The 25,011-nt window shown below is 53.0% G+C and overlaps 2 protein-coding genes and 1 long non-coding RNA gene across 7 annotated transcripts in view; 2 read left to right on the forward strand and 1 right to left on the reverse strand.

Annotated features, from left to right (window-relative positions):
- The window catches only part of ASAP3 (ArfGAP with SH3 domain, ankyrin repeat and PH domain 3), a 47,399-nt gene extending 32,852 nt beyond the window's left edge, over positions 1-14,547 (forward strand). For 2 of the 5 annotated variants that reach the window (XM_049696751.1, XM_049696771.1), the window contains 20 exons: positions 2,475-2,586; positions 2,820-2,905; positions 3,352-3,427; positions 3,612-3,698; positions 3,876-3,985; positions 4,871-4,940; positions 5,248-5,335; positions 6,670-6,718; positions 6,832-7,022; positions 7,101-7,234; positions 7,520-7,614; positions 7,798-7,975; positions 8,913-8,998; positions 9,158-9,273; positions 9,890-9,957; positions 10,052-10,159; positions 10,308-10,506; positions 11,370-11,595; positions 12,172-12,262; positions 13,196-14,547. In XM_049696751.1, the coding sequence (XP_049552708.1) occupies positions 2,475-2,586; positions 2,820-2,905; positions 3,352-3,427; positions 3,612-3,698; positions 3,876-3,985; positions 4,871-4,940; positions 5,248-5,335; positions 6,670-6,718; positions 6,832-7,022; positions 7,101-7,234; positions 7,520-7,614; positions 7,798-7,975; positions 8,913-8,998; positions 9,158-9,273; positions 9,890-9,957; positions 10,052-10,159; positions 10,308-10,506; positions 11,370-11,595; positions 12,172-12,262; positions 13,196-13,270 (2,245 nt within the window). In that variant the 3' untranslated portion in view covers positions 13,271-14,547. The remainder of the gene's footprint in view (positions 1-2,474; positions 2,587-2,819; positions 2,906-3,351; positions 3,428-3,611; positions 3,699-3,875; positions 3,986-4,870; positions 4,941-5,247; positions 5,336-6,669; positions 6,719-6,831; positions 7,023-7,100; positions 7,235-7,519; positions 7,615-7,797; positions 7,976-8,912; positions 8,999-9,157; positions 9,274-9,889; positions 9,958-10,051; positions 10,160-10,307; positions 10,507-11,369; positions 11,596-12,171; positions 12,263-13,195) is intronic. The other 3 variants (XM_049696762.1, XM_049696769.1, XM_004285648.3) reach the window with 3 other exon arrangements.
- LOC125960992 (uncharacterized) lies at positions 14,349-17,474 on the reverse strand. Its single transcript, XR_007471258.1, has 2 exons — positions 17,006-17,474; positions 14,349-16,820 (listed from the first exon to the last, which is right to left on the reverse strand). It is a non-coding gene; the product is annotated as an uncharacterized LOC125960992 (long non-coding RNA).
- Positions 17,475-17,594: 120 nt separating this feature from the next.
- Positions 17,595-25,011, forward strand: part of TCEA3 (transcription elongation factor A3) — a 36,355-nt gene continuing 28,938 nt past the window's right edge. Inside the window, exons 1-4 of the mRNA XM_049696819.1 lie at positions 17,595-18,005; positions 22,958-23,020; positions 23,779-23,884; positions 24,365-24,500. Coding sequence (XP_049552776.1) covers positions 17,742-18,005; positions 22,958-23,020; positions 23,779-23,884; positions 24,365-24,500 — 569 coding nt within the window. The 5' untranslated portion in view covers positions 17,595-17,741. The remainder of the gene's footprint in view (positions 18,006-22,957; positions 23,021-23,778; positions 23,885-24,364; positions 24,501-25,011) is intronic.

Here is a 25,011-nt window from a genome sequence, read left to right on the forward strand (position 1 = left end):
AATCCCTGGTCGGGGAACTAAGATCCCACAAGCCACATGGAGCAGCCATAGATAGATAGATAAATAAATGCATAAATAAATAAAAATAAATTATCTAAGGGAATCATCAAGTTATTACTATATCATCAGTATCATTAGCATCATCATAATCCTGTCATTTATTGAGGGCTTACCATACACCAGGGACTGTACTAAATGTTTCCAGTGCATTAAATCATCTGAGAACTAGGCAGTATTAGTCTCATATTTGAAATGGGGAAACTGAAGCTTAGAAAGATTTATAAGATTAAGTAATCGAGGGAGCTGCCATTCAAATCCAGAATCCACATTTCTAGCCACTGTACTATATTGTGGCTTCCTTTTTGTCCATATACTCTGGAGCAGACTTCTTTCCACGCCAGTATATATAGATTTCCCCCATCCTTTTTAACAGCTGCATAGTATTCCTATATGTGCACATAGCATCATTTATTTAACTACTTCCTGTTGATAAATATTTAGCTTATTTTTTCACTTCTACCTATTTATTTACTTATTGGGGGGGTGCATGCCATGCATCATGCGGGATCTTAGTTCCCCCACCAGGGATCAAACCCATGCCCCCTGCAGTGGAAGCGCAGAGTCTGTTAAATCTGGAGCACCAGGGAAGTCCCTCTCACTTTTTGCAGATATGGTAACAATGTAGACAGGAGCTGCCCTTGCCCTCTCCCAGCTGCTCTGCCCCCTCAGTCTCCCGCCCTCCTTAGCAAGCTGCCAGGCTTATTGTTGCTCAGGCCTGGCCACCACTTCTCTCTCTGCTGCTCATCTTCAGATCCCAAAAAAGCATCTGCCCTGACCCCCAGGCCCGTTCACAGGGTCAGTCCTCACCTAACTCCACTCCCCTGCCACAGATTCCCTCTTGAGGTATCACAAAGCTTTAGGGAAAACCTAAAGGAAAACCTAAACCATTAAAAACAAACAAAACCACACACACACACACACACACACACACACACACAAAAACCCTGCAGAACTCTGCTCTAGAGCAGTGGTTTTCACCCAGGGGTGATTTTGCACCCCCAGGAGACATTTGTGGTTGTCACAACAGGGCAGATGCTACTGGTATCTAGTGGGCAGAGGCCAGGGATGCTGCTAAACATCTTACAATGCACAGGAGGGCCCCCACAGCAAAGGATTATCTAGTCAAAATGTCTTTAGTTCCAAGGTTGAGAAACTGCCCTCTGGGTCTCAGGGACAGATTCTGCAAATAAACACCATTCCAGAGGTCTGACGTCAGTAAGGTCTAGAACTTTAGAACCAGAAGGGGCCTGAGAACTCAGTCTGGGTCATTGCTTCCTCAGTTCACAGATGGGAAAACTGAAGCTTAAAGGGGCCTATAATATTATACTGTAGTGTCTTCTGTCTGCTAAGTCTTTTGCATACTTCATCTCATCTGGGTACAGATAGAGGTCCCCATTTTCCAGATGAGGAGACTGGGGCTTGGAGAGGGGAAGTAATGCAGATGTAAGGTTATCCCGCGTCTCTTTTCTTCGCTCAGGGCTGCCACCCACTGGGAGCAAAACTATACACAAGCTGTCTCCTTTACACGGGATTCACGGTCTCATGCGTCCAGCCCAAGATTTGGAAATACTCTCCTGGCTGGGAGTGGGTGGTCTGATGGGTGTGGGATTTCCAGGAAACCATTTATACACAGTTCCACCCATCCACGAACAGAAACCACCAACTCTGAGATCCTTAGGGGAGAAAGCCCAGGTTACTCTTAGCTACAGGATGGGAAGCACTTTCTGTCTTCACCTACAAAGAAAAGAATCAAGGTTTTTTAAGCTTTAAATGGGAAGCTCCATGGCTCAGAAGAATGAAGGCACCTTGTGGTCTTTTAACCCACATGGTCCTAAATCCCTTCCAGAAAAATCAGAACTGGTTACCCCCAATCCCACCTGGCCCTATCTGAGCCCATCCCCTCCCTGCCTAGAAACCATCAACTCCTTCCCATTGCTCTTGGGATAAAGACCAAGAACGTCAACACGGTCTGACTCAGGCCCTGCGTGGTCTGGCCTCTCTTTACCTCACGTGGAACCACCTCCCTCTCTGTCTCCGCTGTGAGCCCTGATCTCTCCTGCCTCCGGGCTGTCCTGTGGTCTGATCCTCCCACCCAGCCCTAGCTTCCTCTGACTTCAGATCCCAGCTCCAGCATCACTTCCTGAGTAGCTGGATGAGGTCGGATCCCCCATTTTACTCTCCCATTGCTCTCTTCAAGGCTGTGATTTGATTCACGGGGCTGACTTCCCCCCTCACCAGCCTGTACATTCCCTGAATCCACACTGTTGACCATTGTACCCCAGCCCCACCACAAAGCTGCGCAGAGGAGGGTCCCCTCACTCTCGTGTGCCTGTACAGACAGGAGCATGTAGGGATGGTGGGACATGCAAGGGGATAGTGAGAGTTGTTCAGGCCTCTCTTTCCTGGGGGCCTAGGGCCAGGATGGAGAAGGAGAGGGACCGGGCCAGGGTGACAGGAGGGAGTGCCGGGGAGGTGGCGCAGGACACCCAGAGAGAGCGACGCGTCTTCCAGCTGCACATGTGTGAGGTAAGGGGTGCCCCAGGCCGAGGGAGGGGTGGGATGCGTCTTCCTGTCTGCATCCCTGAACGTCCCCGGGGTCCCAGTCCCAGTCTCAGCCCAGGTCCTTGCCAGATGGCCCTTGAGGGGTCACCAAGGTCCAGCCATGGCCAAAAGGATTCGCCTGGGATGGGGACGGCAGCCCCTTGTGCCCAGGATTCAGCTTTGCTCGCATCACACACCTTTCCCTGCCCTCTCCCCAGTATCTGCTGAAAGCCGGGGAGAGCCAGATGAAGCAAGGTCCTGATTTCCTGCAGAGCCTCATCAAGTTCTTCCACGCCCAGCACAAGTAGGTTTCTCCCCGTGTGCCACCCCCATCCCCACGGTCGCTTGCCCCTTAACCCTTCAGGCAACCGAGGACAGGGCCATCCCCAGGCTCTGGCAGACGCTTGAGGCTTCCGTGTGTGTCTGTACCTCATTGGTAATGCTTTTCACGGCTGCTCTTCATTGAATGCTCACCACGTATCAAGCACTACGTACCCTACACACACCCCTGTGAGCAGCGACTGCTAGTGTCCCCATTTTATAGATGAGAAAATTTAGGCTCAGGTTTACTAAGGTCACACAGCTAGGAAGTGGGATCTGGACCCAGACACTCTGACTCCGGGGTGCCTGCTCGTGGCCGTCACACTCTATTGCCCCCAGGTGCCCTGTGACCTTTAGAGCACCTTCTCCCACACTTCCCCTCTCATTTCATCTCTCTCTCTGGTCCCTTGTTTGGCCTCACACCCTTAGCTTTTTCCAAGATGGCTGGAAGGCTGCTCAGAGCCTGTCCCCCTTCATTGAGAAGCTGGCAGCCTCAGTACACGCAGTAAGTTGGGCCTCACCCTTGAGCTTGTGGTCAAGTCCCCTGTCCTTCCGGGAGAATCTGTGGCCGTGGAATTGCTGGTTTCTGTCCAGAGAGCAAGGAGGCTACTGCCCTGCTGCTCTGGGTCTGGGCTCTGTACCTGGCACATCCGCTGGCTGATGATGGGGTGCTGCCCTTTGTCCCATAGCTGCATCAAGCCCAGGAGGAGGAGCTACAGAAGCTGACCCAGCTCCGGGACTCCCTTCGAGGGACGCTGCAGCTTGAGAGCAGAGAAGTCAGCTCCTGAATCATACCCAACCAAGTGCCCACTCCCAAGGCCTACCCTGGAGGGAGGGAGAGAAGGAAGACCCCATAGCGTCCCCTTGAGAAGTCTCCCTGAGTGAGACCCCTGCAGATTGGGGCTCTTCCCACCCACATGCCCTGAGGTCTCCTTTGCATGTCCGAGGAACAGGAGACTCTGAGCCGGAAGAACTCAGGAGGTGGCTACAGCATCCACCAGCACCAAGGCAACAAGCAGTTTGGGACAGAGAAGGTGGGCTTTCTGTACAAGAAAAGTGATGGGTAAGTGACTCAGAGAGCTCAAGTAACTTGCCCAAAGCCACCCAGCCAGTAAATGATAGGGTTGGGTGAGCTGCCTGAAGGGACTGTTCCTATCATTTGTGTAGACCCTGAGGGTTCCAGGACCCTCCACTCTGGCAGTGCAAAATCATCAGAATCCTGGGCTCGTGAATTTCTGCTAAAGTTGGTGGTTGTTCTTAACGTAAAGAAGAAGAATAGCAGCAGCGAACAATTTCTGAGCACTTATCATGCACTAGACAGTCTCCATGGCCTCACCCGTAATCTCTATAATATATTGACTGCCTGGAAATGAAACTGTTGACTGTGCCCTGCTCCCTGGTGTAAAAAAAAATCAGTCTGAAATGCAAAGGCCTTTATGGGAATCCGTTAATTTTTTTACTTACTAATCGGTTTTTATCAGAGAAGAATACCTTTGTTAAACCGATTAATATTTACCTCTTACGGGAAAAGTGTCAAGTAGCTTTGATCATGGATTTGCTAATTTTATTTTTGAGGGCTCGATATTTATCTTGCTTTGTCTTTAACCATAATTCATCTGTTGTGGTCAAGAACCTGTTCCTCCTCTCAGACTAGGAGGTCCCTAAGGTTGGGAACTGTCTCGTCCATCAGACTGGAAGGTCTCAGAGGGCCAAGGTCACATGCCCCTTTAGAGTAAAGATTCCTAGAGAGTGGGGCTGTCTGACTGAGAGCTTCCTAATGGCAGGGCTGTGTCCCCTCCAGCAGAAGGGAGCCCAGGGAGTGAGGGGCATAGGGGTCACGGGACAGAAGAGGTGAAGAAGTGAGTCCTGGTCCAGGACTCTGTTCACTGATACAGGGGAATTAGGTGTGAGCCTTGAGTGACTGTCTTTCTATCCCTCTGGGCCCTAGAATTCGAAGAGTCTGGCAGAAAAGGAAGTGTGGAGTCAAGTATGGCTGCCTGACCATCTCACACAGCACGGTGAGGCCTGGAGGGGTGGGTGGTCTCAGGACATGATAGATCCTCTCCTCCTGGTGTTCAGAGCAGACAGATGTCAAACCCTCCCTCTAAGACTGGTTGCAAACCTGGATCCAGGGAACTGGAGACCCCCTGTGGGAGGAAGAAAGGGATCCAAAGCCTCACACTCCACATCCTTGAGGTGCTAGGAGAGGGGAGACATAAACTGGAACATGATTATTATGCCCATTTAACAGATTGGGAAACAAGCCTAAGAGTTTGGGAGGCCCAGAGGGTAACATGTACATCCTCCATCCCCAACTTCGCACAGATAAACCGGCCACCAGTGAAGCTGACCTTGCTGACGTGCCAAGTGAGGCCAAACCCTGAGGAGAAAAAGTGCTTTGACCTGGTCACCCGTGAGTAGTCCCTGCCCCCTCCCTACCCAGCAACTGCCCAGGGCTTCTCTGAGAGACCTGTCAGCTCCTGGGAGGCTCCAATTAGGGGCCTGTGTCCAATTCCACATGTGTTTATCAAATAGTTGCTACAGCAGGCATAAGACTCCTTAAGGTCTGGACACTTTTCAGAGGCTTCACCCCATGTCACATTAAACATTAAAATGCACCCACACCCCACATTAAATATGAGTATTTCTGTAAAGCATATTTAAATGGATTTGGGTAATTTGGCTTTCAAAATTATTACTTTAAAATGTTCAGTTTTCATCTTTTGGGGTCTTAGTGACAGGATTTTCATGACCGCCAGCGCAGGCTGAGAAGGACCTAGATCTGGTCTTCAGGGAGCTCTGGCTGGCAGGGTTGTGAGGTGGGGACCCGGAACTGCAAGATGATGGGGAATGTCCAGAAGAGAGGTGCAGATATAGCACCATCAGAGATTAGAGTGGGCGGGGAATTCCCTGTCGGGTCCAGTGTTTAGGACTCAGCGGTCTTACTACCGAGGGCCTGGGTTCAATCCCTGGTCAGGGAACTAAGATCCCGCAAGCCATGCGGCGTGGCCATAAATAAATAAATAAATAAATAAAATTTAAAAAGATATATTAGAGTGAGGGAAGGCCTGCCCTGCTGTGAGGAATCAGGAAAGCCTTCTCGGAGTTTAGCCTTGAAGGACACAGAACATAGAGTCTGGGGGAGGATGTTTCAGGAGATGAAAGGCATGGAACCAGGAGAGTGGGTCCTCCAGTTTAGACAGGGTGCAGGGTTCCCATAGCAGTAGTGGGAGATGAAGCCTGGGACCGCCTCTTAAAGGTTTGGACCTTATTTCCTGGCAGGAGGGAGCCATGGGAGGCCTTGGAGCAGGGAAGTGGCGTGATTTGAGCGGAACCTTTGGCCCAGCAATCTGGCAGCTGGTGCAGGCTGGGGGACGAGGGGGAGAGGTGGGGAGCAGGAAGACCCGAAGGGAGGCTGTGGGGCTGGGAGGGGAGGTGGCTGTAGGTTCAGAGGCTCCTCTGCCCGTGAGCTGAGGGGGGGTCCTGTGCCCTGGGAAACCTCGCCTGACCCTGGAAGCTGGGCTCCACACACAGGGCCTTCTTGGGGTCCTACTCTGGAGGTTTCTTCTGAGAAACTGCCCCCTCTGCTGGCCACTGTCATTACCCGCCCACGGTAGCTTAGCAGAGCCTGGCCCCAAGGAACAAAACCTCCGTCTGGAGCCGGCGGTGGGGGTGAGGGCTTCCCAGGCCCAGGGCAGCAAGGACAGCAGGATTTCTGTGAGCCAGACAACGCCCCTCTCCCCACAGACAACAGGACATACCACTTCCAGGCGGAGGACGAACATGAGTGTGAGGCGTGAGTGCCCCCCACGGCTAGCCTGGGGGTGGGGGCAGGGGAGCAGCCTCCGGCCCGCTACAGGACCGCACCACCGCGGGCGTCATGCCCACGCCACGCCGCACTCTCCGCAGGTGGGTGTCAGTGCTGCAGAACAGCAAGGACGAAGCCTTGAGTAGTGCCTTTCTGGGGGAGCCCAGCGGCGGCCCGGGGCCCTGGGGGGGCGCCGGGCTGGACGGGGAGCCCCAGGACCTCACCAAGCTGCTCATCGCCGAGGTCAAGAGCAGGCCCGGGAATGGCCAGTGCTGCGACTGCGGGGCTGCAGGTGGGGCCGGACGAGGAGGGAGGTGGAAACGGAGGGGAGGGGCCCGCGCCTCGAGGCACGAGCTGCGCTACTTTGCAGACCCCACTTGGCTCAGCACCAACCTGGGCGTGCTCACCTGCATCCAGTGCTCCGGCGTTCACCGCGAGCTGGGCGTGCGCTTCTCACGCATGCAGTCCCTCACCTTGGACCTGCTGGGCCCCTCCGAGCTGTTGGTGAGGGCGGGGCGGGGCCGGAGGGCGATCGGGGGCGTGGTCTGATGGGGGCGGGGCTTGGACCCGAAGGACTCAGATGGAGTCTATGGGGTCGGATGGGGCGGGGCCAAGGTGAGGCAGGGCCAAGTTGGGGCAGGACCCAGACGAGCCAAAGAGGATGGGCGGGGCGGAGCCGAGCCTGGACCAGGAGGGAGGCTGAGGGGCGGGGCCTCTGGAAGCTCAATCCTCCAGGGAGCGCTGTCCTAACCACCGCGTCTTACCCCCACTACTTTCCCGCGAACCCAGCTGGCCTTGAACATCGGAAACACTCGCTTCAATGAGGTCATGGAGGCCCAGCTGCCCTCGCACGGCGGCCCTAAACCCTCAACTGAGAGTGACATGTAAGGCGATTCTCAGCTGGGGGCAGATTTTGGCCGGGGGATTCTGCTTTCCCGGCTCCCAGGGAGAAGTCTGGGGAGAGGGGAGCCTCAGATCTGGAAGAGTCCAGGACATGTGGGGTGGTTTCAAGGGTCAGCTGAGTAGAAACGGTCCTTGCTCTGACATCCCGCGGTTATTTTTGACAGGAGCACCCGCAGGGACTATATCGTGGCCAAGTATGTGGAACACAGGTTTGCCCGGCGGTCCACCCCCGAGCCTCAGAGACTCTGGACGGCCATTTGCAACCGGGACCTCCTGTCAGTACTGGAGGCCTTCGCTAATGGGCAGGACTTTGGACAGCCACTGCCGGGGCCTGAGGGGCAGGTGAGAACCCTCTCCAAGGGCCACTTATAACCCAGCCACACTTAGCACGCCCCAGTCCTCCTCCAGGGCTGGCTGTTACTACCCCCTGCCCCACCTCTGACATCTGCTCAAACCCCACCCATCAGAGGGGTAAATGGGAGAGAGCACAACTTAAGTCAGGCAGTCCTGAGCCAAAATCCTGTCTCTGTCTTTTCCTAGCTGTGTGATCCTGAGCAGTTTACTGAACTCTGAGTCTCATTTTCTCATCTGTAAAACGGGTTAATGATAGCACCCATGGGGTTGAAGTGAGAATTAAGTCCCGTATGAAAGGGCCTGGTGCATAATATATGTGCGATAAACGTTAGAATCTTTTTTTCCCTTGAATAGCCTTAGAAATGGGGAGAGGTGGGTCAGATCAGAGCAAGGAAGGCTAGTGCACTGGTGATTCTAGTAACAAACATCACGTGAGCCAAGGGGGAAAGGATATCAGAGACATTTGAAGGAATAAATTGACACTGATTGGACATCAAAAATTGGATGCCATGTCTTTGAGCTCTCTGCCTGATATCTTGTGGGCTATCCAGTGGGCAGGGTGGGTGTAGCACTTAGACGGGGTAAGAATTTGGAACAGCCTACACGTGAGTGTTAACTGAAAGCTTGAGGTTATTCGATGTCTCTGGGGGCAGTGAGAGAGGAGCAGAGAGAAGAGTCCAAGGCCAAGAACCAAGTTTGGGAAACACCTTCTACTGGGGAGGAGGAGGTAGAACCACTGAAGGAAGCAGTGAAGGAATGGCCTTTCATCCTCCTCCCAAACGTGAGGTGTCACCATTCAGTTTCCTCTCTCAGGGGTTCTGGCAGCTTCATATCTGGAGGTGTCAGGGGGCAGCAAGAGTTTAAGAGGGTAATATTGGGGGGCAGGTGAACTGGGGTAAACTCAGAGGTGTGGACATGTATTCAGGCACCTGGAGAGCTCGCCCTGCACTTGGCTGTCAGAGTCACCAACCAGGCCTCCCTGCCCCTGGTGGATTTCATCATCCAAAACGGGTGAGAACCTCCCTGCCCACCTCCTCACGCTCCCCTTGCCTTCCTCTTCTCCCCCTCTCCTCCCTCCTTTCCTCTCTCTCTTTTCCCCCTGACTTTGACCCCTTCACCTGTCTGTTCCCTTCCTTCCTCCCTGACCTACCCCCCCACACCCCGCCACAGTGGTCACCTGGATGCCAAGGCTGCTGACGGGAACAGCGCCCTGCACTGCGCTGCTCTCTACAACCAACCCGACTGCCTCAAGCTGCTGCTGAAAGGGAGAGCCTCACTTGGCACAGGTGGGGCTCCGACAACTCCTCCATCAGACTCCCATTCCTGACTACCCCTCCTGGGGGACTTCCTGCCTTATTTCCAGACAGAGAGCACTGGTAACAAGCATGGACTTTGCACACAGACTTGGGTTCTAATCCTGGCTTGCTTCTGACCACCTTTGTGACTTTGGGGTTTGTCCATTCATCTCTTGAACCTAAGCTTCTTCATCTGTAAAATGGGAATAATACCACTGACCTAGCAGACCTGCTGAAAGGATAAAATAAAACGACGTTTCTTAAAGTACCTAGACAAATAAACATTAACTGAATCTGAATAATAGTGCTTGTAATAGCTATGATTTACTGTTTAATGTGTACCTGGTAATGTGCCAAGTGCTCTATGTATATTAACTCATTTAGTCCTCATAACAACCTCGTCAGTAGTTCCAAGTATCATACTCATTTTATAGATGAGAAAATTAAGGCCCAGAGAGGTTAAGTCACTTGTCCAAAGTCACACAGCGAGGAAGTAGCAGAGCCAGGATTCAAACCCAGACGATCTTGATCCCAAAGGCTCATCCTAACCTCTAAGTTATAATGCCTCTTTGACCCTGACCACGACCCCTGACTTTATCCCTCACAGTGAACGAGGCAGGAGAGACAGCTCTGGACATAGCCAGGAAGAAGCAGCACAAAGAGTGTGAGGACCTGGTGAGGTCTAGGGAAGGAGAGGGAGCCCCTGACCCTTTCTATCTCTCTGCTGAGCCCCTGACCTTCTGAACTGCCAAGGCTTTGTTTTTGGCAGCTGGAGCAGGCCCATGCCGGGACCCTCGCCTTCCCCCTGCACCTGGACTACCCCTGGGGGATCTCCACAGAGCCTGGCTCTGACAGTGAGGAGGATGAGGAAGAGAAGGTGCGTCCCAGCCCTCGCCTCTCAGGCCTCCAGACAGCCGAAGGGAAGACCTGATGGTCTTCCAGGTCCACATGGGACCTGATGTGGGGAGGGGCGAGGCTGAGCTGGAGGAACCAAGGGCATCCTCCCTCCCACACTTCTGCCCCAGCAGCGCTGCCCGCTGAAGCCGCCAGCCCAGGTCCGCTGGGCCAGTGGGAGGCTGGACATCAGCAACAAGACCTACGAGACCATCGCCAGCCTGGGACCAGCTGCCCCTAAGATCCAGAGTGAGGATTGCCCCCCACCTTTGCCGGTCAAAAACCCTTCTCGGACCATGGCCCAAGGGCGTGCGGGTCATGCCAGTGGAGGTATGGTTGCCTGCCCAGAAAAATGCTCTTGTGCCATTCATTGAGGGCCTGCTATGAGCTGGAGCACTGAGCTCAGAGTGCTGTGTTAGTCCATACTGTCCTCACTGTCACCTGTCAGGTAGGGGTTATCATCTCCCCATCACAGGTAAAGGAAGAGAGATGTTAAGTAACATGTCCAAAATCCCATAGCTAAGTCCCTGATGTGGGCTTCCAACCCAGGTCCGTCTTATTCCAAATTCCTCAATGCTTCACTGAAATAAAAAGAGAGAGAAGCATTTTTTAAGCGTGCACTGTCTTGAGTCCCTTGGGGGCTACTGAGACACAGTTTAGTGGGAGAGAGAAAAACTGGAATGTAATTCATTATAATATAAGGCACAGTGCGACATAGAAGATAAATTCCAAAAGGACAGAAGCAAGTTTTGTTGACTACTATTTCTCCAGCACCTAGCACAGTGCTTGGCTGTTGTCAAGAACTATTTGTTGAATGAATGAACAGGCTTGTTCTGGGAACTCGGGAGAGGGAGGGAGCGTCTCCTGCTGGGATTGGTAGGGGGGTTAGGAAGGCTTCCTGGTGGAGGCAGCATCAGAGCTGAGCCTGAGGGACAAGCAGGAGAGTCCAGATTGAGGAGAGGGTGTGAGCAGAAGTGAACAGTGCTAGTCAGTGTGGCCCTGGCCATCAGGAATGAACATCATGAACCATGAGACTGAAGCATGATGGTGACGAGGTGAAGGAGAGTGCTGGACAGGTAGATGAGAGCTGGGGAATTGGGAGAGAACCATGATAGATCCCAGAGGCCAAAAGCTGCTTTGAAGTTGAGCACAGAGTAAGTGATAAAGACAGGCTTTATCACTTCTGATTTCAGATCGTTCCGAAGTTCCCAGCCTGAGCTTGGAGTCTGCTGGGGTCCCTGAGAACCTGAGCAGTCCAGCCTCCTCCTCCTGCAGCCTCACAAGCCCCGTGGAACCTGGGGGTCCCAACCAAACCCTACCCAGCTCTGAAGAGGGCCTCTGGGAGCCCCCAGGCCCCTCCCGACCCAGCCTGACATCTGGAACCACCCCTTCAGAGATGTATCCCCCTGTCAGGTTCAGGTTGGTGAAAGCCCAACTGTGCAGTCTCAGCAAGTCTCCTGACCTCTCTGAGCATCCGTTTACTTCGCCACCTGTAAACGGTGCCTGCCTGTAGCCTGGGATACCTTCCAGCGCTGAGGCCCATGAACAATGCAGAAATGCTAGACCATAAGTGGAGGGTGATTGGACCCCTTCCCCCTTCACACACCTGCTCCTGCCTCTGGCCTGGAGAGCTGGGGAGGAGTCTGGGGCTCAGGCTGCTGAAGCTGGAAGAGCGAAGGCCTAGTGCCAACTGTGGCTTGTTCTAGAGGTTCACAGTGGGGTTTTCACTCTGTCCCCACCTCCAGCCCAGGATCCAGTCCTCTCTTCCTTGCAAACCCTTTCAGTTTGGAGTTTGGGGAATAGATATGGTGAAATTTTCAGTGTGGAGGTCAGTTCTGGGCCTCTGGGGCCTGTGATGCACCCAGCCTGGGGGCCTCGTGGACTCTCTACCCACCCAGTCCAAGCCCCCAGCCTTGCTCTATCCCTGAGCCCTTCCCCCTACTCTAAGGGGCTCTCTGGGTGCAGGGGTCACCTTGGCCTTTCCGTGTCTTCCAGCTCTGAGAGCACTCGCTCCTATCGGCGGGGGGGCCGGAGCCTGGAGGACTGTCCTTCAGCCCGGCAGCCTCTACCCAGAAGGAACATGCCGGTAAGACTCCGGGACTGTGGTTTGAAGGGTGGTGAAAGGGTACGTGGGAGGCAGAGCTGGTCAAGAGTAAGTGTATTAGGGCAGCAGACCTCTGTCCAGGACTGGGGGGCAGCCATCATTTGCCCAGTCCCTGTCCTGTTGCTCCTCCTTCCCCAGTCCAGGATGGGTGCAGCTGGGGAGAGCCCAGGCCTTGAGAGGCGGCAGAGATGACAAGGCCCAAGCTCTGACTGTTCCCCAAAGGAGGGTGAGCAAAGCTGTGCCAGCCAGGCTGGTCGCTCAGAGAAGGAAGCACTCCCTGCAGACAAGGAAGGATTAGGGTGGCCGTGTACCAGCCATTGGTTTGCACAACTCTCCTCTTATACAGGAGTCTCCTGGAATCCACTGAAACTTCCAGGCATAGAGGGATGTGACAGGGACAAGGCAAGAGCTGTCATCCTTAATCCAGCTTCTCCCTGCTGAATCAGTCTCGCACAATCATACATATTTAGATGAGGAGCCTGGGAGTGGGCATAGGACAGAGGCAGTTGTGCCGAGAAGGAAGCCATCTCTGCTCCTGGTTCCCCTGGGGATTTGTCGGGGTTGGCGTTGGTTGTCTGTGTTGAGAGTAGGGGATGGAAGGAGCTGGGTCTCTCTAGGGAATCATCATCCTCAAGTCTATCAGAGTCAGGTACCAGACACAAATGTGTGTCTACAACCAGGTGTCCATCACCCAGCATTTAGTTGATGCCTGTTGTTGAGACGTGTGTGATAATAAGAGCCTGGGCTTTGAAGTGTGGAGGTCTTGGAAAAGTGGCTTCTTCAAGCTTCAGCTTCATCTGTAAAATAGGGATAATTTCATGTTCCCACAATAGGACCTTTTGAAACTGAGTGAGATAAACGGCTGGTGTATAACAGGTGCTTAAGAAATGTCAATTTTCATCCTTCTCTTCCCAGGTTGGCTTCACTGAAGGAGACGGTTCAAGGACTGGGGTTCTCCCAGCAAGTTCTGTGCAGCTTTTGCAAGACTAGCTCCTTACTAGCCCTTGCACTCCTGAACCACCCCCATGCTGGATGCCAGCATTCAGAGCTAGGACTTGAGCCTACAAGACTGGGGAGCTGAGGTGTTTATGCCCTGGGGTCTTGCTGTCTCTGTCCCTTGTGCCTCTGTGGCTGGCCTTCCTCCCTGACATGGGCCCACGCCCCTGCCAAGGACACTGGGCCCCTCCATGTTAGGGCTGATGGTGGTTTGTCTCCATCTCATACCTGCCAGGGACCAGGGAGCCCTATGGCTGGACCCAAGTGCTCCTGACCCAGCTCCAACTGCAGAACCTCCAGTCCCTCATCAGACCAGGACTGTGTTTCTTCCATCAGTCTGGGGGGCTCTAACCTGCCTTCATTATTCTGCAGGCCAGGGATTCTGCCAGACTAGGGACTGTCTTCTCAGCCATTCACTAGCCTAGTATTCTTTGACTGAGTTCTGGCTCTGTCCATTCCTGTGCTAGGCACTGCAGATGTCACAGGAATAAGACAAAGGTCCTAAAGATGTGGTCCCTTTCTGGGCAGCCGGTCCCACGAATTAGGCTTGGAAATGGACAGGGCTAGATTCCAGAGGATGGTCCTGGGCCTAGGGGCAGACTGACAATCAGCTGGCTTGCACCTGAATAGCACTGCAGTTGTCTACAGCCTGTATCCATTCTGGTTTCTCAGTGCCCATGCTGTACTGGCTGTTAAATAAATATTCTGAATATCACTCCTTTTGAGGGACAGCACAGCCTTGCTGGGGACCGCTGTTATAATAGATTCCCAGCCAGGAAGTAGAGGAGGGTTCACCCCCATTTGCTTACTCTCCTTGATTTAGCAAGAATGAAAGGAATAGTCTGGAATGATTATCCTCACTTCTCTCCTCTTTCTCAGTCAACTCAGGAACCTTCCAGTCTCGGGGCAGGAAAGGGCCAAGAAAGGAGAAAGGAGAGTGATAGAAATGGAGGGTGGAGACTTAAAGGTTCTACTTCCCAGCGCCAGAAATTCCACCGTCGCTTTCAGGCCCATATTGGAAAACAGATACACCTAAGCCACCATCAGTCTCTAACAGGTCAGCTTTATAGGCCCTGGGCCCTGGGATGGACCAGGACAAACAGGGGAGGCCAGAGGATGCCAATGGCCAATGCAGCAGCCTGGTCCGGGAGGCTGCGCTGTTTACCCTGGAGACCTGACAGGTCTGTGATCCCACAGGAGCAAGGTTGTCTTCAGAGCCCCCAGTGTCTTGTTATTTCACTCATCTCTAATAAAAGATTTTTCAGAGTAAATTTCAGTGGTTTCATTTATGTTCTCTGAAGAGCCGTCGGGAAGGGGAGGGATTCTTAGGGCTTGGAATTCTTTCTCTAGACCTGCTAAGAGGGACAGCCTGGTGTACAGCAGTGGTTTGCAACCAGGGGTGATTTTCCCCCAGGGGACATTTGACAAGGAAGACACATTTTTTATTCCCAACTGGAGGGTGCTGCTGGCATCTAGTGGCTAGAGTTCAGGGATGCTGCTAAACATTCTTCAATACACAGGCCAGCCCCCGTGAACAAGGAATTATCCAGTCCAAAATGGTAATAGTGCCGAGGTTGAGAAACACTGGTGTGAGGAAAGAGCACTGGACTAGGAGTCTGGAGACTTGCAGTTTAACTCTGCCACAGTCCCTGCTTATTTGTGAGGTGATCCCAGGAAGCACAATGGTTAGTAGGGATGTGAAAAAAAAGGAACGTGCCTTCAAGTTATCCCATCAGGAGTGAAGAAATTGGTGTATTTACTACCAACTCTGGTCTCTCGCTGGTTCAAGGGTCCTTTCTGGGGGTGTCAATTCCTAATTCTCTACTTCCAGGCTGCCCTGAAGCCGTCAGTCAGAGAGATGCAGGAAGCTGTCAGAGGTGTGTCCAGGAATTGCCTGCTGGTGAACTCCAAGGTGGATGGGTAGGCAGAGGGGATGTAGAGAGTACTGACGTGTCTGATACGGTTGAGCAGGGCAATCCTGGGCCTCACTGGGCCTCAGTCTTCCAATCTGTACAAAGAAAGGGTTGGAGTTGATGTTTTCTTAGGGTCCTTCAAGCCCTGAAGTCTTAGCTTCTTTTGATGTCAGTCAACTCACAGTGGGAGCTGGGTAGAAGTTTGAGGAAACTAAAATCTGCTTCTAAAAGCCAATCCTAAGTAATTGCAGACAGCTGTCTCTTCAACCCAGAGGGGCTTGCTTGGGGGTTGGCCAAGAAGTTTTAGTCTAACCTCCTAAAAGCGGCCTAGAGTGCTTTTCATGGTCAGGCCCCACCCACCTCCGACTCTCTGCCCCTCCCCTCCGAACACCCCTCTCATCGCTGTGCTGTAGCCACACCAGTTTTTCCTTCAACCCCCGACACGTGAAGCACCCTCCCTTCCCCAAGCTTTGCACATTCGGAACTCCAGGAGGACTGATTTGTACCTCTCAGGATGCCCAGGGCTAAAAGTTCTGGCACCTAGTAGGTGCTCAATAAATATATGTATAAATGTTTCTTCCTCTCTTTAACACTCTCCTCCTCCTCCCGCCAACTCCCACTGAGCACTTCCACCCAAAGTTTAAACTTCATTTCTTCAGAGAACATGACACCCCAAATGGTGCAAGTCCCCTCAGATGTCTGCAAGTTATCCTCTACTTCTTCCTGACCCTCACCCCAATTGTGATAACACAGAATTGATGGTGTACGTATTTGTTTAAGGTTTTTCTTACCCATAGACTGAGTCTCAAGCTTGCTGGGGCTGGGGCTGTCTTATTCATTGCTTGGACATTCAATACGTATCTGCTGAATGAATGAGAAACCCACCCCTTCCTACCTTGGTCCCAGCACAGTTAGAAGATTTAACCAAAATTTTAGAAATGGAGACCTGATTGAAAAACAAGGTGCTTATTTGGGGTTTGCTAGCACTGCACTCCTGGAGACACAGATTCAAGAAGCGCTTCAGGGCTTCCCTGGTGGCGCAGAGGTTAAGAATCTGCGCTCCGCAACAGGAGAAGCCACCGCAAGGAAGAGTAGCCTCCGCTCGCTGGGTCTAGAGAAAGCCCTCCCGCAGCAACAAAGACCCAAGGGGGCCAAAAATAAATAAATAAATAAAATAACGAAAAAAAAAATATATATATAGAAGCTCTTCAATTGTGTTCTGCAGGACTACAAAATGGGGAGGCTTATGAAGGCAGAAACCGCAAGGTTACAGTTAGTTACAGGAGTTGTTTGTCAAGAATTACAATTGGAGCTGGCCAGAAGTAAAGGTGCTTATTTAATAAGGATTGGTTGGGGTCCGAAATGGTTAAATAATTTCAAGGGGAGACCTTGAGACCATAAGGTTTGCAGCTGGCAAGTGTTGTTCTGAGTACTCTGGTGATGTCCATGGATCTGGTAGAGCTCAAAGAACGTTCAGGTTTTCAGTGATGCAGAGATGTGTCTGAAACCAGATCCTCAACTGCTACCGGACTCCATTTTTTTTTTTTTAGTCGGACTCCATTTTTGTATGCCTGAATTGTGATCACTCTGTGTTAATTTCAATTTGTCATCAGAAGCCAGGTGAGTCCACCCTGTGATGGAGGATGAGGTTCTCTAAGTTTCTCTCAGGAAAGTGGAGATTTCACTGAACACTCCAAGCCACAACTTCCCATCCCCACACACAGCGGACCATTTTTCATGCCTCCCTTCCAGGCCCATAAGCACCCACACACACACTCCACACACACATAGGTCATTTTCTATCAATTAAACTCACGTTTAGGAAGGGATCTGGGTCTGCTGGGGACACTTGGAAGGTCCTTCCACAGGAACACAGATGTGTGCACAGCTGTGGAGGCATGATTCTGTTTCCTCCCTTCCAGATCCAATCCCACTGGGGAGGCAGTGTCCTGACCCCGACTAAATAAGGGGCACATGCACCTGGACACGGATTTCTCAAAGTTTGGTGCGCTTAAGAATTTCCCAAGCCCTCACTACTCAAAGTGTAGTCCGTGGGACCAGCAGCACTCGGAGAGCTTGTTAGAAACGCAAAACCTCACTGTAACAAACAAAATTGAGGGCAACAGTGGGCCTGGATACACGCGTGTGCACGAATAGTGAGCACAGGGTAGGACAAAATTGGATTTAATGATCATGCAAAATAATGTGATTCAAGCATACCAAACTGCCTCCACTTGGGCATAGGCATGAACTAGGTCGGCTGGCTTTGAGCTGCAACGGTGCAGAGACACGGGAGCCCAGAACTCTTCTGGAAGCTCCCAGGGCACCCTCGGGTGCCCTCCTCGCCGCAACAGCCTCTTGTGGCCAGGGACGACGGCCTCCCCATTCGCCAGAGAGCCCTCCTTCCCAAATCTCCCTTCAGCTCCCGGCGCCCCAGGACCGCCCCGAGGTAGAGCGCCCGCTTTCGCAGCCACGTCCCTCTCTCGGGTAGCCCGACTGGCGGGCGCGGACAATCTTTGCCCCGGCGAGTCCTTGAAGTCTATATTTAGCGCATGCCACCCCTCCCCCACTGCCGGGAGGCAGGCGGCCGAGGGGGTGTGGGGGGAGGGCCCCGCCCCCGCCGGGCGTGTGTGTCGGGTGCGTCTGGGGCCCGCGCGGCTTGCGCGCCGTCAGCCTTTGCGCCTCCTGCACCCGAAACCCGGCTGCCGCCCCTGCGCCCCTCGTCCCGCCGGGCGTCGCGGGCCAACATGGGCCAGGAAGAGGAGCTGCTGAGGATCGCCAAGAAGCTGGAGAAGATGGTGGCCAGGAAGAACACGGTGAGGCTGCAGAGTTCGGGCCACAGCCCCAGCCCCCGGGAGGCGCGGCGCGTGCGAGCCCGGGAGTCCCGGGGGCCCGTGCTGGCTGGACGCCCGGGAGGCGCGTGCGGGACTCGGGGACCGGAGGGAGGCACGGCCGGGGCAGGGCTCAGCGCCCCTTGGGGACTGTTGGCACCTCGGGGTGGGCGTGTGCATGGCCCGGGGCTCCGGGGTGGACCGTGCCGGTCCCAAAGACTGGGCTTGAGCACGTACGCCTGGACCTGCAGGGTTGGGGCCCCTGGGTAGCTTGTGCAGGGCCCGGGAAAGAGAGTGAAGAGACCGGCAGCTGGAAAAGGACTTTCGAAGCCCCGGGACTCGGCGTGTGCAAAGCCCAGGGAGCGGCGGTGACTGCGGGACGGGGGAGCCGGAGACTGGGGAAAACAAAATCCTGGGTGACCCGAGAAGGGGCAAAGAAACTCGAACTGATGAGGGGTGCTGAGCCGCGTCTACGCCGCACCCCGGGAGTGGATCTGGCGGAGAAAAGCGAAGGGCCTCGGATCCCGCAACCCCACAGCTTGAGGCTCCAGGAGCTGCTCTGTTTGCAACTCTCCCTTTCCTTGGCCGAGGGTTGGGGCCCAGGCGGGCGGGGGCCGAACAGGTGTCGGGCAGCCGCTGCGCCCATGGGGCCCGCGGGGCGGGGGAAGGGGGACCGGCTGCAGGCCTGGGCTGCGGGGCGGAGGAGGCCGGGGTGGGGGGGAGAGAGGGGCCCGGAGGTTGCGGGGAATCAGAGATGGAGGCCTTACCTGCGGATCCCTGAGCGCTCAGTGCCAGGAGCCCTCAACGCGGGCCGACTTGAAGTTAATATTTGATCCTCCCTGTGATCTTTGCCTCAAGTTGGCTGCCGCCCTGTTGCCTAGACAAGCAAACTTGGCCTTGGGACGGAGAGGGCTGGAGCTCACCAGGAGAGGGAAGAGAGAGGAGGGTAGGCCAGCAGGCAAGTCCCTCACTTTGCCCTGTCCCAGAGCCCTCCTCCTCCCACCATCTGTAGGCATATGCTGGAGCAGGACCTGCGTTTCCAGCACATTCTGTAATCCTAGGAGCTTGAGAGAGGGATGGACCCTAAGGGTGGTTTTAGAGCAGGGAAGAGGGAGAGGTCACTGGATCCATGGAGTGTCAGGGAGCTCTCCCGTAGACATGGGCAGTAATGAGTTGGTGTCCATATAAAGACCAGAGCCTCAGTTTCTTCATCTGTAAGAAGATGAGATTACCTACCTCCTGGGAAGGAATGTCACTGGATTTTTGTCTCTGCTGGTGGTGGTGAGGGTGGAAGAGATGTGAAACCCTTAGGAAGACCTGGACTGGTGCTTGGGAAGGCTTCGAGAGTGACTCCTGCTTTTGCACAGCCAGAGGAAACACACAAGACTGCAGAGTGTTGGGAGCCCCCATTCCAGGATGCTCCAAAGTCAGTGAAACTGAGCCTCAAGTCATCAGGCTCAACTGGGGGCGGCAAGCCCAAGCCGGGGCTCCTGAACCAAATTCAAACTCAAGTAGACGGGTTATCCCAGCCCTGCCCCTTGCTGACCCCAGGTTTGGGCCAGGAGATTCTGGACCTCTGCGTGAGGGGTGTGGGGGCCGCTTAGGAGACCTGAGAAAGGCAGCTTGGCTGAGGAGGAAGGGACCTACCCCGGCCTCCCCTCACTCCTTTTATGGACCTAGACCCACCGCTCTATTTTCCCTCTCTGGCCTCGATTTCCTCTTCTGCGAAATGGGAAGAGGAAATGGTGTCCCTTGGTGAGGATTCCTGTGGAAGTACCCAGAGCTTTCTCCAGGAAAGATGCAAGTCTGGCCTCAGGGTCCCTGTAGCACAGAGCCAGTCTGCAGCCACGTCTGCGCCTGGGTTCTTGGCAGCATCTGGGTGGGCACAGAGCTCTGGGCATGTGACCTAGAAAGGTGGGGCCTGCTCTGGGAGTGAAAGTGGGCCCGCCCAGTGGTGGTTAGGGAGAGGAGGACACACTTCCTGTAATAAGACGGATCTTCCACGTTGCAGCTCAGGCCCGGGGTTTACTGCCAATTACTGAAGTCCCAGCAACTTAGAGCTTTTGTCAGATGCTGGGAGCGCACAGCAACTGTAACAGCTTCAGACTTACAGCCAAACATCCTCATGATCACACACAACAAACATAACTACGTACATGCAGCCACACACAATATATGAACATATATCACACACAACTATGAACATAACTACATAAAAGACGTGGTTACTGACCCTGGCATGACTGACACACTGACCATTATATTTGCAGAAGGATACACAAAAACAACTACACACATGCCTACACGTGTGCATACATACAATAAGCTACACCCCGACATGCAAATCTACAAACTTAGCAGACAGCCACACTTACATGTTCAGACATGTTATGACACGGCCATCATCCCTCAAAGACAAATAAACACATTATGCTTCGAGCAGCGTACACACAGCAGCTCCCCACCTGGACCAGAGATACTGCCGGCTGAACATCCCATTCGTGCATGCAGAGAGACACAGCTGGCAACATTTGCACAAGGCTTTGTGAATCCAGCTACAACCCAGGCTCACGGCTGTTCTCCAACATGACCCAGTTATACAGTGTGACATGCAGAGGCACACGCCCAGTGGTGAGCTGGAACTGGCTTAACACTGTTGAACTTTCAGGAATTTTGCAAGCCAGTTGTTAAATACAGCCATTATTTTTAACATTAAATTATACGTTTACAATTAAATAAATTATATTAAAAACAAAGGTCATAGGGCTTCCCTGGTGGCGCAGTGGTTGAGAGTCCGCCTGCCGATGCAGGGGACGCGGGTTTGTGCCCCGGTCCGGGAGGATCCCACATGCCGCGGAGCGGCTGGGCCCCGTGAGCCATGGACGCTGAGCCTGCGCGTCCGGAGCCTGTGCTCCACAACGGGAGAGGCCACAGCAGTGAGAGGTCCGCGTACCGCAAAAAAAACAAAAAAAAAAAACAAAAAACAAAGGTCATAAATACTCCAAAATCATCACTTCTTTATTATTTTATTGCATTTTACTGTCATCTATGGTCTGGAGGTTATTTGCTTCTGTTATATCAATATGGTTTCACATCACACATCTCTTCCCAATACCTCCTTCAGGTCAGTCACAGCATATTGGTATCTTGACATTGGCCATGGGAGGAGTATTGACACCACAGAAATGGGCAAACACTACAAATCAATTTTTTTTCTTTGAGAACTTGTTGTTAAACATTGACCAACATACCACTGCACTTACCCATGTTGATATTTCATGATTGCACACGTCTAGCCAGACCTACGTCCATACCTACCTACATGGTTGTATATTGGGTCGAACCCAAAGGGCCTAAGTTTGAATCCCAGCTCAGTTCCTATTTCTCTTCTCTGAAAATGGGATAATGATTCTGTAAAAATGGGAATAGTAATAGGACCTACCTCATGGGGTCATTGAGAGAGTTAGAAGAGATAATGCATGTAAAATACTTAGAACCGTGTCCAGCAGATAATAAGCCTTTAACTAGTGATACATGCAGGCTTATATGCCCACAAGTTCACGTGCACACACATCCGCAGGTCACACCTTGGAAAACAGACTACGAACCCAAGTTCTAAGGGAGGCTGAGGACTGACAGAGGGCAGCTCTTGGGATGTGGCCCAGGAAGACTAATAGGGAGGGGCTTGGTGGCTGGCAGTGCACAGTGGGACCAGGACTCGGGCATACAGAACACAGTCAGCTGCTGCTCCCCAGGGAACCCATCTCAGCACCGGAGACCGGGGCTGGCTTCTAGGAAGTGGGTGGAAAGAAAGAGAAGGCTGAAATGGGTCAGGGGTTGTTCAGGGCCTGGCAGCCAACAGCTTTTCACATCCGAGTCTCCTTTCTTCCCCTCCCACTCTGCCCCCCTGCCTTCTGCTTTCTGCTTTATTCACTCACTCAGGGAGATGCTCCCTGAGTGATGAGTTCAGCATGCTGAACCCGGAGGTCTCAGAGATTAAACAGTCCTCTTCACCGGAGAGAAAAGAAAGTACATGTCCACACAAACGCTTGTACATGAACGTTCCCAGCAGCTTTATTTGTAATTGCTGCAAACTGGAAACTACCTAACAGTGCTATTAACAGGTGAATGGATAAACAAATTGTGGTATATACAGGCCATGGCAAACAACTCAGAAAAAAAAGGAGCTGTGGATCTGTGCTACAATGTGCGTGAATCTCAAAATGATTACAGAGCGAAAGAAGCCAGATACGAAATTCCATTACAGTCACTTTCTATAAAATCCTTCAAAATGCAGGCTCGTCTAGAGGGGTTGGCGGTGCAGCGAGGGATGTGTGACAAAGGGGCACAAGGGATATGTCGGGGATGCTGACTATGTCCTTATCTTGACTGTGGTGATGGTTTCAGGGGAGTATATGTATGTCAAAACTCATCACATTGTAGCCTACAACATGTGCATTTTATTGTATGTCAGTTATACCTCTATAAAGCTGTTTAGAAAAAGCCACAGTCCTCAACCTACAGACGTTCCCAGTTGGGAAGTGAGGGGAGGCATATACAGACATAAAAGCAGAAGCAATAAGCCATGAAGCAATTAATTTTAGAGGAAGAGATGGGGAAGGGAAGAGAATGCCCAGTGGAAGGAACAGCAGAACCAATGGCTGGGGGTCAGGGTGAGCGGGTAGGGCTGGACCCTTGCTCAGAGGGGCTTGAACCCAGCTGGGTGGTGGGAGGTGAAGTTAGAGAGCTGGTTTGGGGCAGAAGATTTTCCTTCTCTCCTTCTGTTCTTCGACCACTTGGCTGCCTGTATCCTGTCACTGGAAGAGTCTCCTCCCTACCTCCTGCCACCCTCCTTCCCACTGAGACCACACAACGGTCAGAGAGGGGCCTGGGGCAGACCCCACGGGCCTCAGCCCTCACCTTGTGGCCTCCCACAGGAAGGGGCCCTCGACCTTCTGAAGAAGCTGAACAGCTGGCAGATGTCCATCCAGCTACTCCAGGTGGGTGGGGATGGGCAGTGCCTGGAGTGGAGGGTGACTTTGTGGGGTAGGGAAAGACCCTTTAGGGGGAACCCTCCAAGGATGGGGTCTGGGAGGAATTTCTGAAGGGAAGGCGGCAGGATGGGATCTTGAGGTACTCTGGGGGTGGGAACCCAGGCCTTTAGATGATGGCAGGGTAGCTTCTAAGCCCTCGGGGCCCTCTGGGTCTGGGGGAAAGACTGACTTGCTTTCCTTGTGTACCCCAATTCCGAAGGCCCTGGGCCTGTGGGATCCAAGAGGCCAGTGACTCAGGGAGAGGGAAAAGCCCCCCATTTTTAGATCCTCCATGTGTTACCCATGTAGCCCCCAAACTTTACCAGAAGCTCTTGGCCCTGAAAAATCAGCAATACCCAAGCTGTAGTAGCCAGAGCTGTGTCTTAAGCTGAAATTTGAACTCAAAGACACCAGGGGGCAGAGAATAGGGAGGAGTCCTGGTCATCAGCCAGACCCACTACCACTGCTCCAGCTTTTCACCAGAGCCGCAGTTACCCATCCCTGCAGGGCGCTGGGCCTTGGGCACTGACCTCACTCAGGACAGCAGGTCAGGGCCTCAGTTATAAGGTCAGGGTTATTACCTCAGCCACAGGTCCAGGCTGGGACTCGGGAGAGGCTGCGCCAGGGGAAGGGGGTGATTGAGCTGGGGCAGGTCTTGCCGGTTAGGGCAGCCAGTCTAGTGGGTCCTAATTCCCAGGCCAGCCACTAGCCCTGTCGCTTTGCAGACCACCAGGATCGGAGTTGCCGTGAATGGGGTCCGCAAGCACTGCTCTGACAAGGAGGTGGTGTCCTTGGCCAAAGTCCTCATCAGAAACTGGAAGCAGCTGCTGGGTGAGAGGGGCAGGGTCGCTTGGGCCAAGTTTTCCTCCCAGCACCTGGATGGACGGTGCCCGGCTTATAACAGGCACTCAGTGTATGGTTGTTGAATGACTTAATAAGTGACAGATGGCCTCTAGTGGGACTGCCAGTGCTTGTCTAAACAAGTGGGAGATTTGTAGATGGGTGGGTTTTCCTGTACATGTTCTTATGTATATACATCTGTGTTCTTGTGTGTTTGTACATATCTGTATATACACATTGATATGAATATGTGCATAGGTGTGTGCAAAGGTCTTTCTGTCCCCATGTGTGAGCTTCGGTTTGCACACACATGTGCATATTGGATATGCGCTTGTTTCTAAACAGGTATTTGTTGGGGGAGGTGGAGGCTATCTCAGTCCCTGACCTTTGCCCCTTCTTCCCCAGGTCCTGGGTTGGGCTGAGACAGAGAGTTAAGGAACAACGTTACCATTTTGTTTTTACACTCCCCAGCACCCCCTAAAGGAGAAAAAGGAGAGGAAAGAGTAAAAGCAAAGAAGAAGGAAAAAGGGCTTGACTGTTCAGATTGGAAGCCAGAGACAAGCCTTTCTCCACCAAGGAAAAAACGAGTGGAAGAGCCCAAAGACAGGTATTTTTTCTGGGATGGAGAGAAGGGAGCTGACACTTGTCACATCCTATAGCAACACCTCTGTTTATATAACTTCATTGAATCCTCACACACCAGGAGGTGGTTATTGTTATTATCTCCTACAGTGGCCCCTCTGGGGGTCTTCTTGGCTCAACCAGACAGACTCACAAGACCCAAACAGGCCATCCCTGACATAGGCTTTGCCTAGAAGGATTCAGGGACAGGAGATGCACTGTGCCAGCAGGGTAGCCTCAGGTGTTTCTCATCACCAAGAGTTCTCACAGGGGACCACGCAGCGTCCAGAGCTATTCTCTGGCCCACCCAGGTGACATTCTCAGGTGCAGAGAATGAGACCACAATGGGTAGGAACCCCCTGACTTAGAAGCCCCACGTCCTAAATCTTATAACAGTCCCATAGACAAAGTTTCCAGGATCCCAGCAAGGGCAATGACCAGTTACAAGAGCAATGACCACTGCACTCAAGGTAGCCCAAAGGCCGTGGTTTTCCACT

The sequence above is a fragment of the Orcinus orca genome, chromosome 1 (genome assembly GCF_937001465.1).
Source record: "Orcinus orca chromosome 1, mOrcOrc1.1, whole genome shotgun sequence".
Taxonomy (NCBI): domain Eukaryota; kingdom Metazoa; phylum Chordata; class Mammalia; order Artiodactyla; family Delphinidae; genus Orcinus; species Orcinus orca.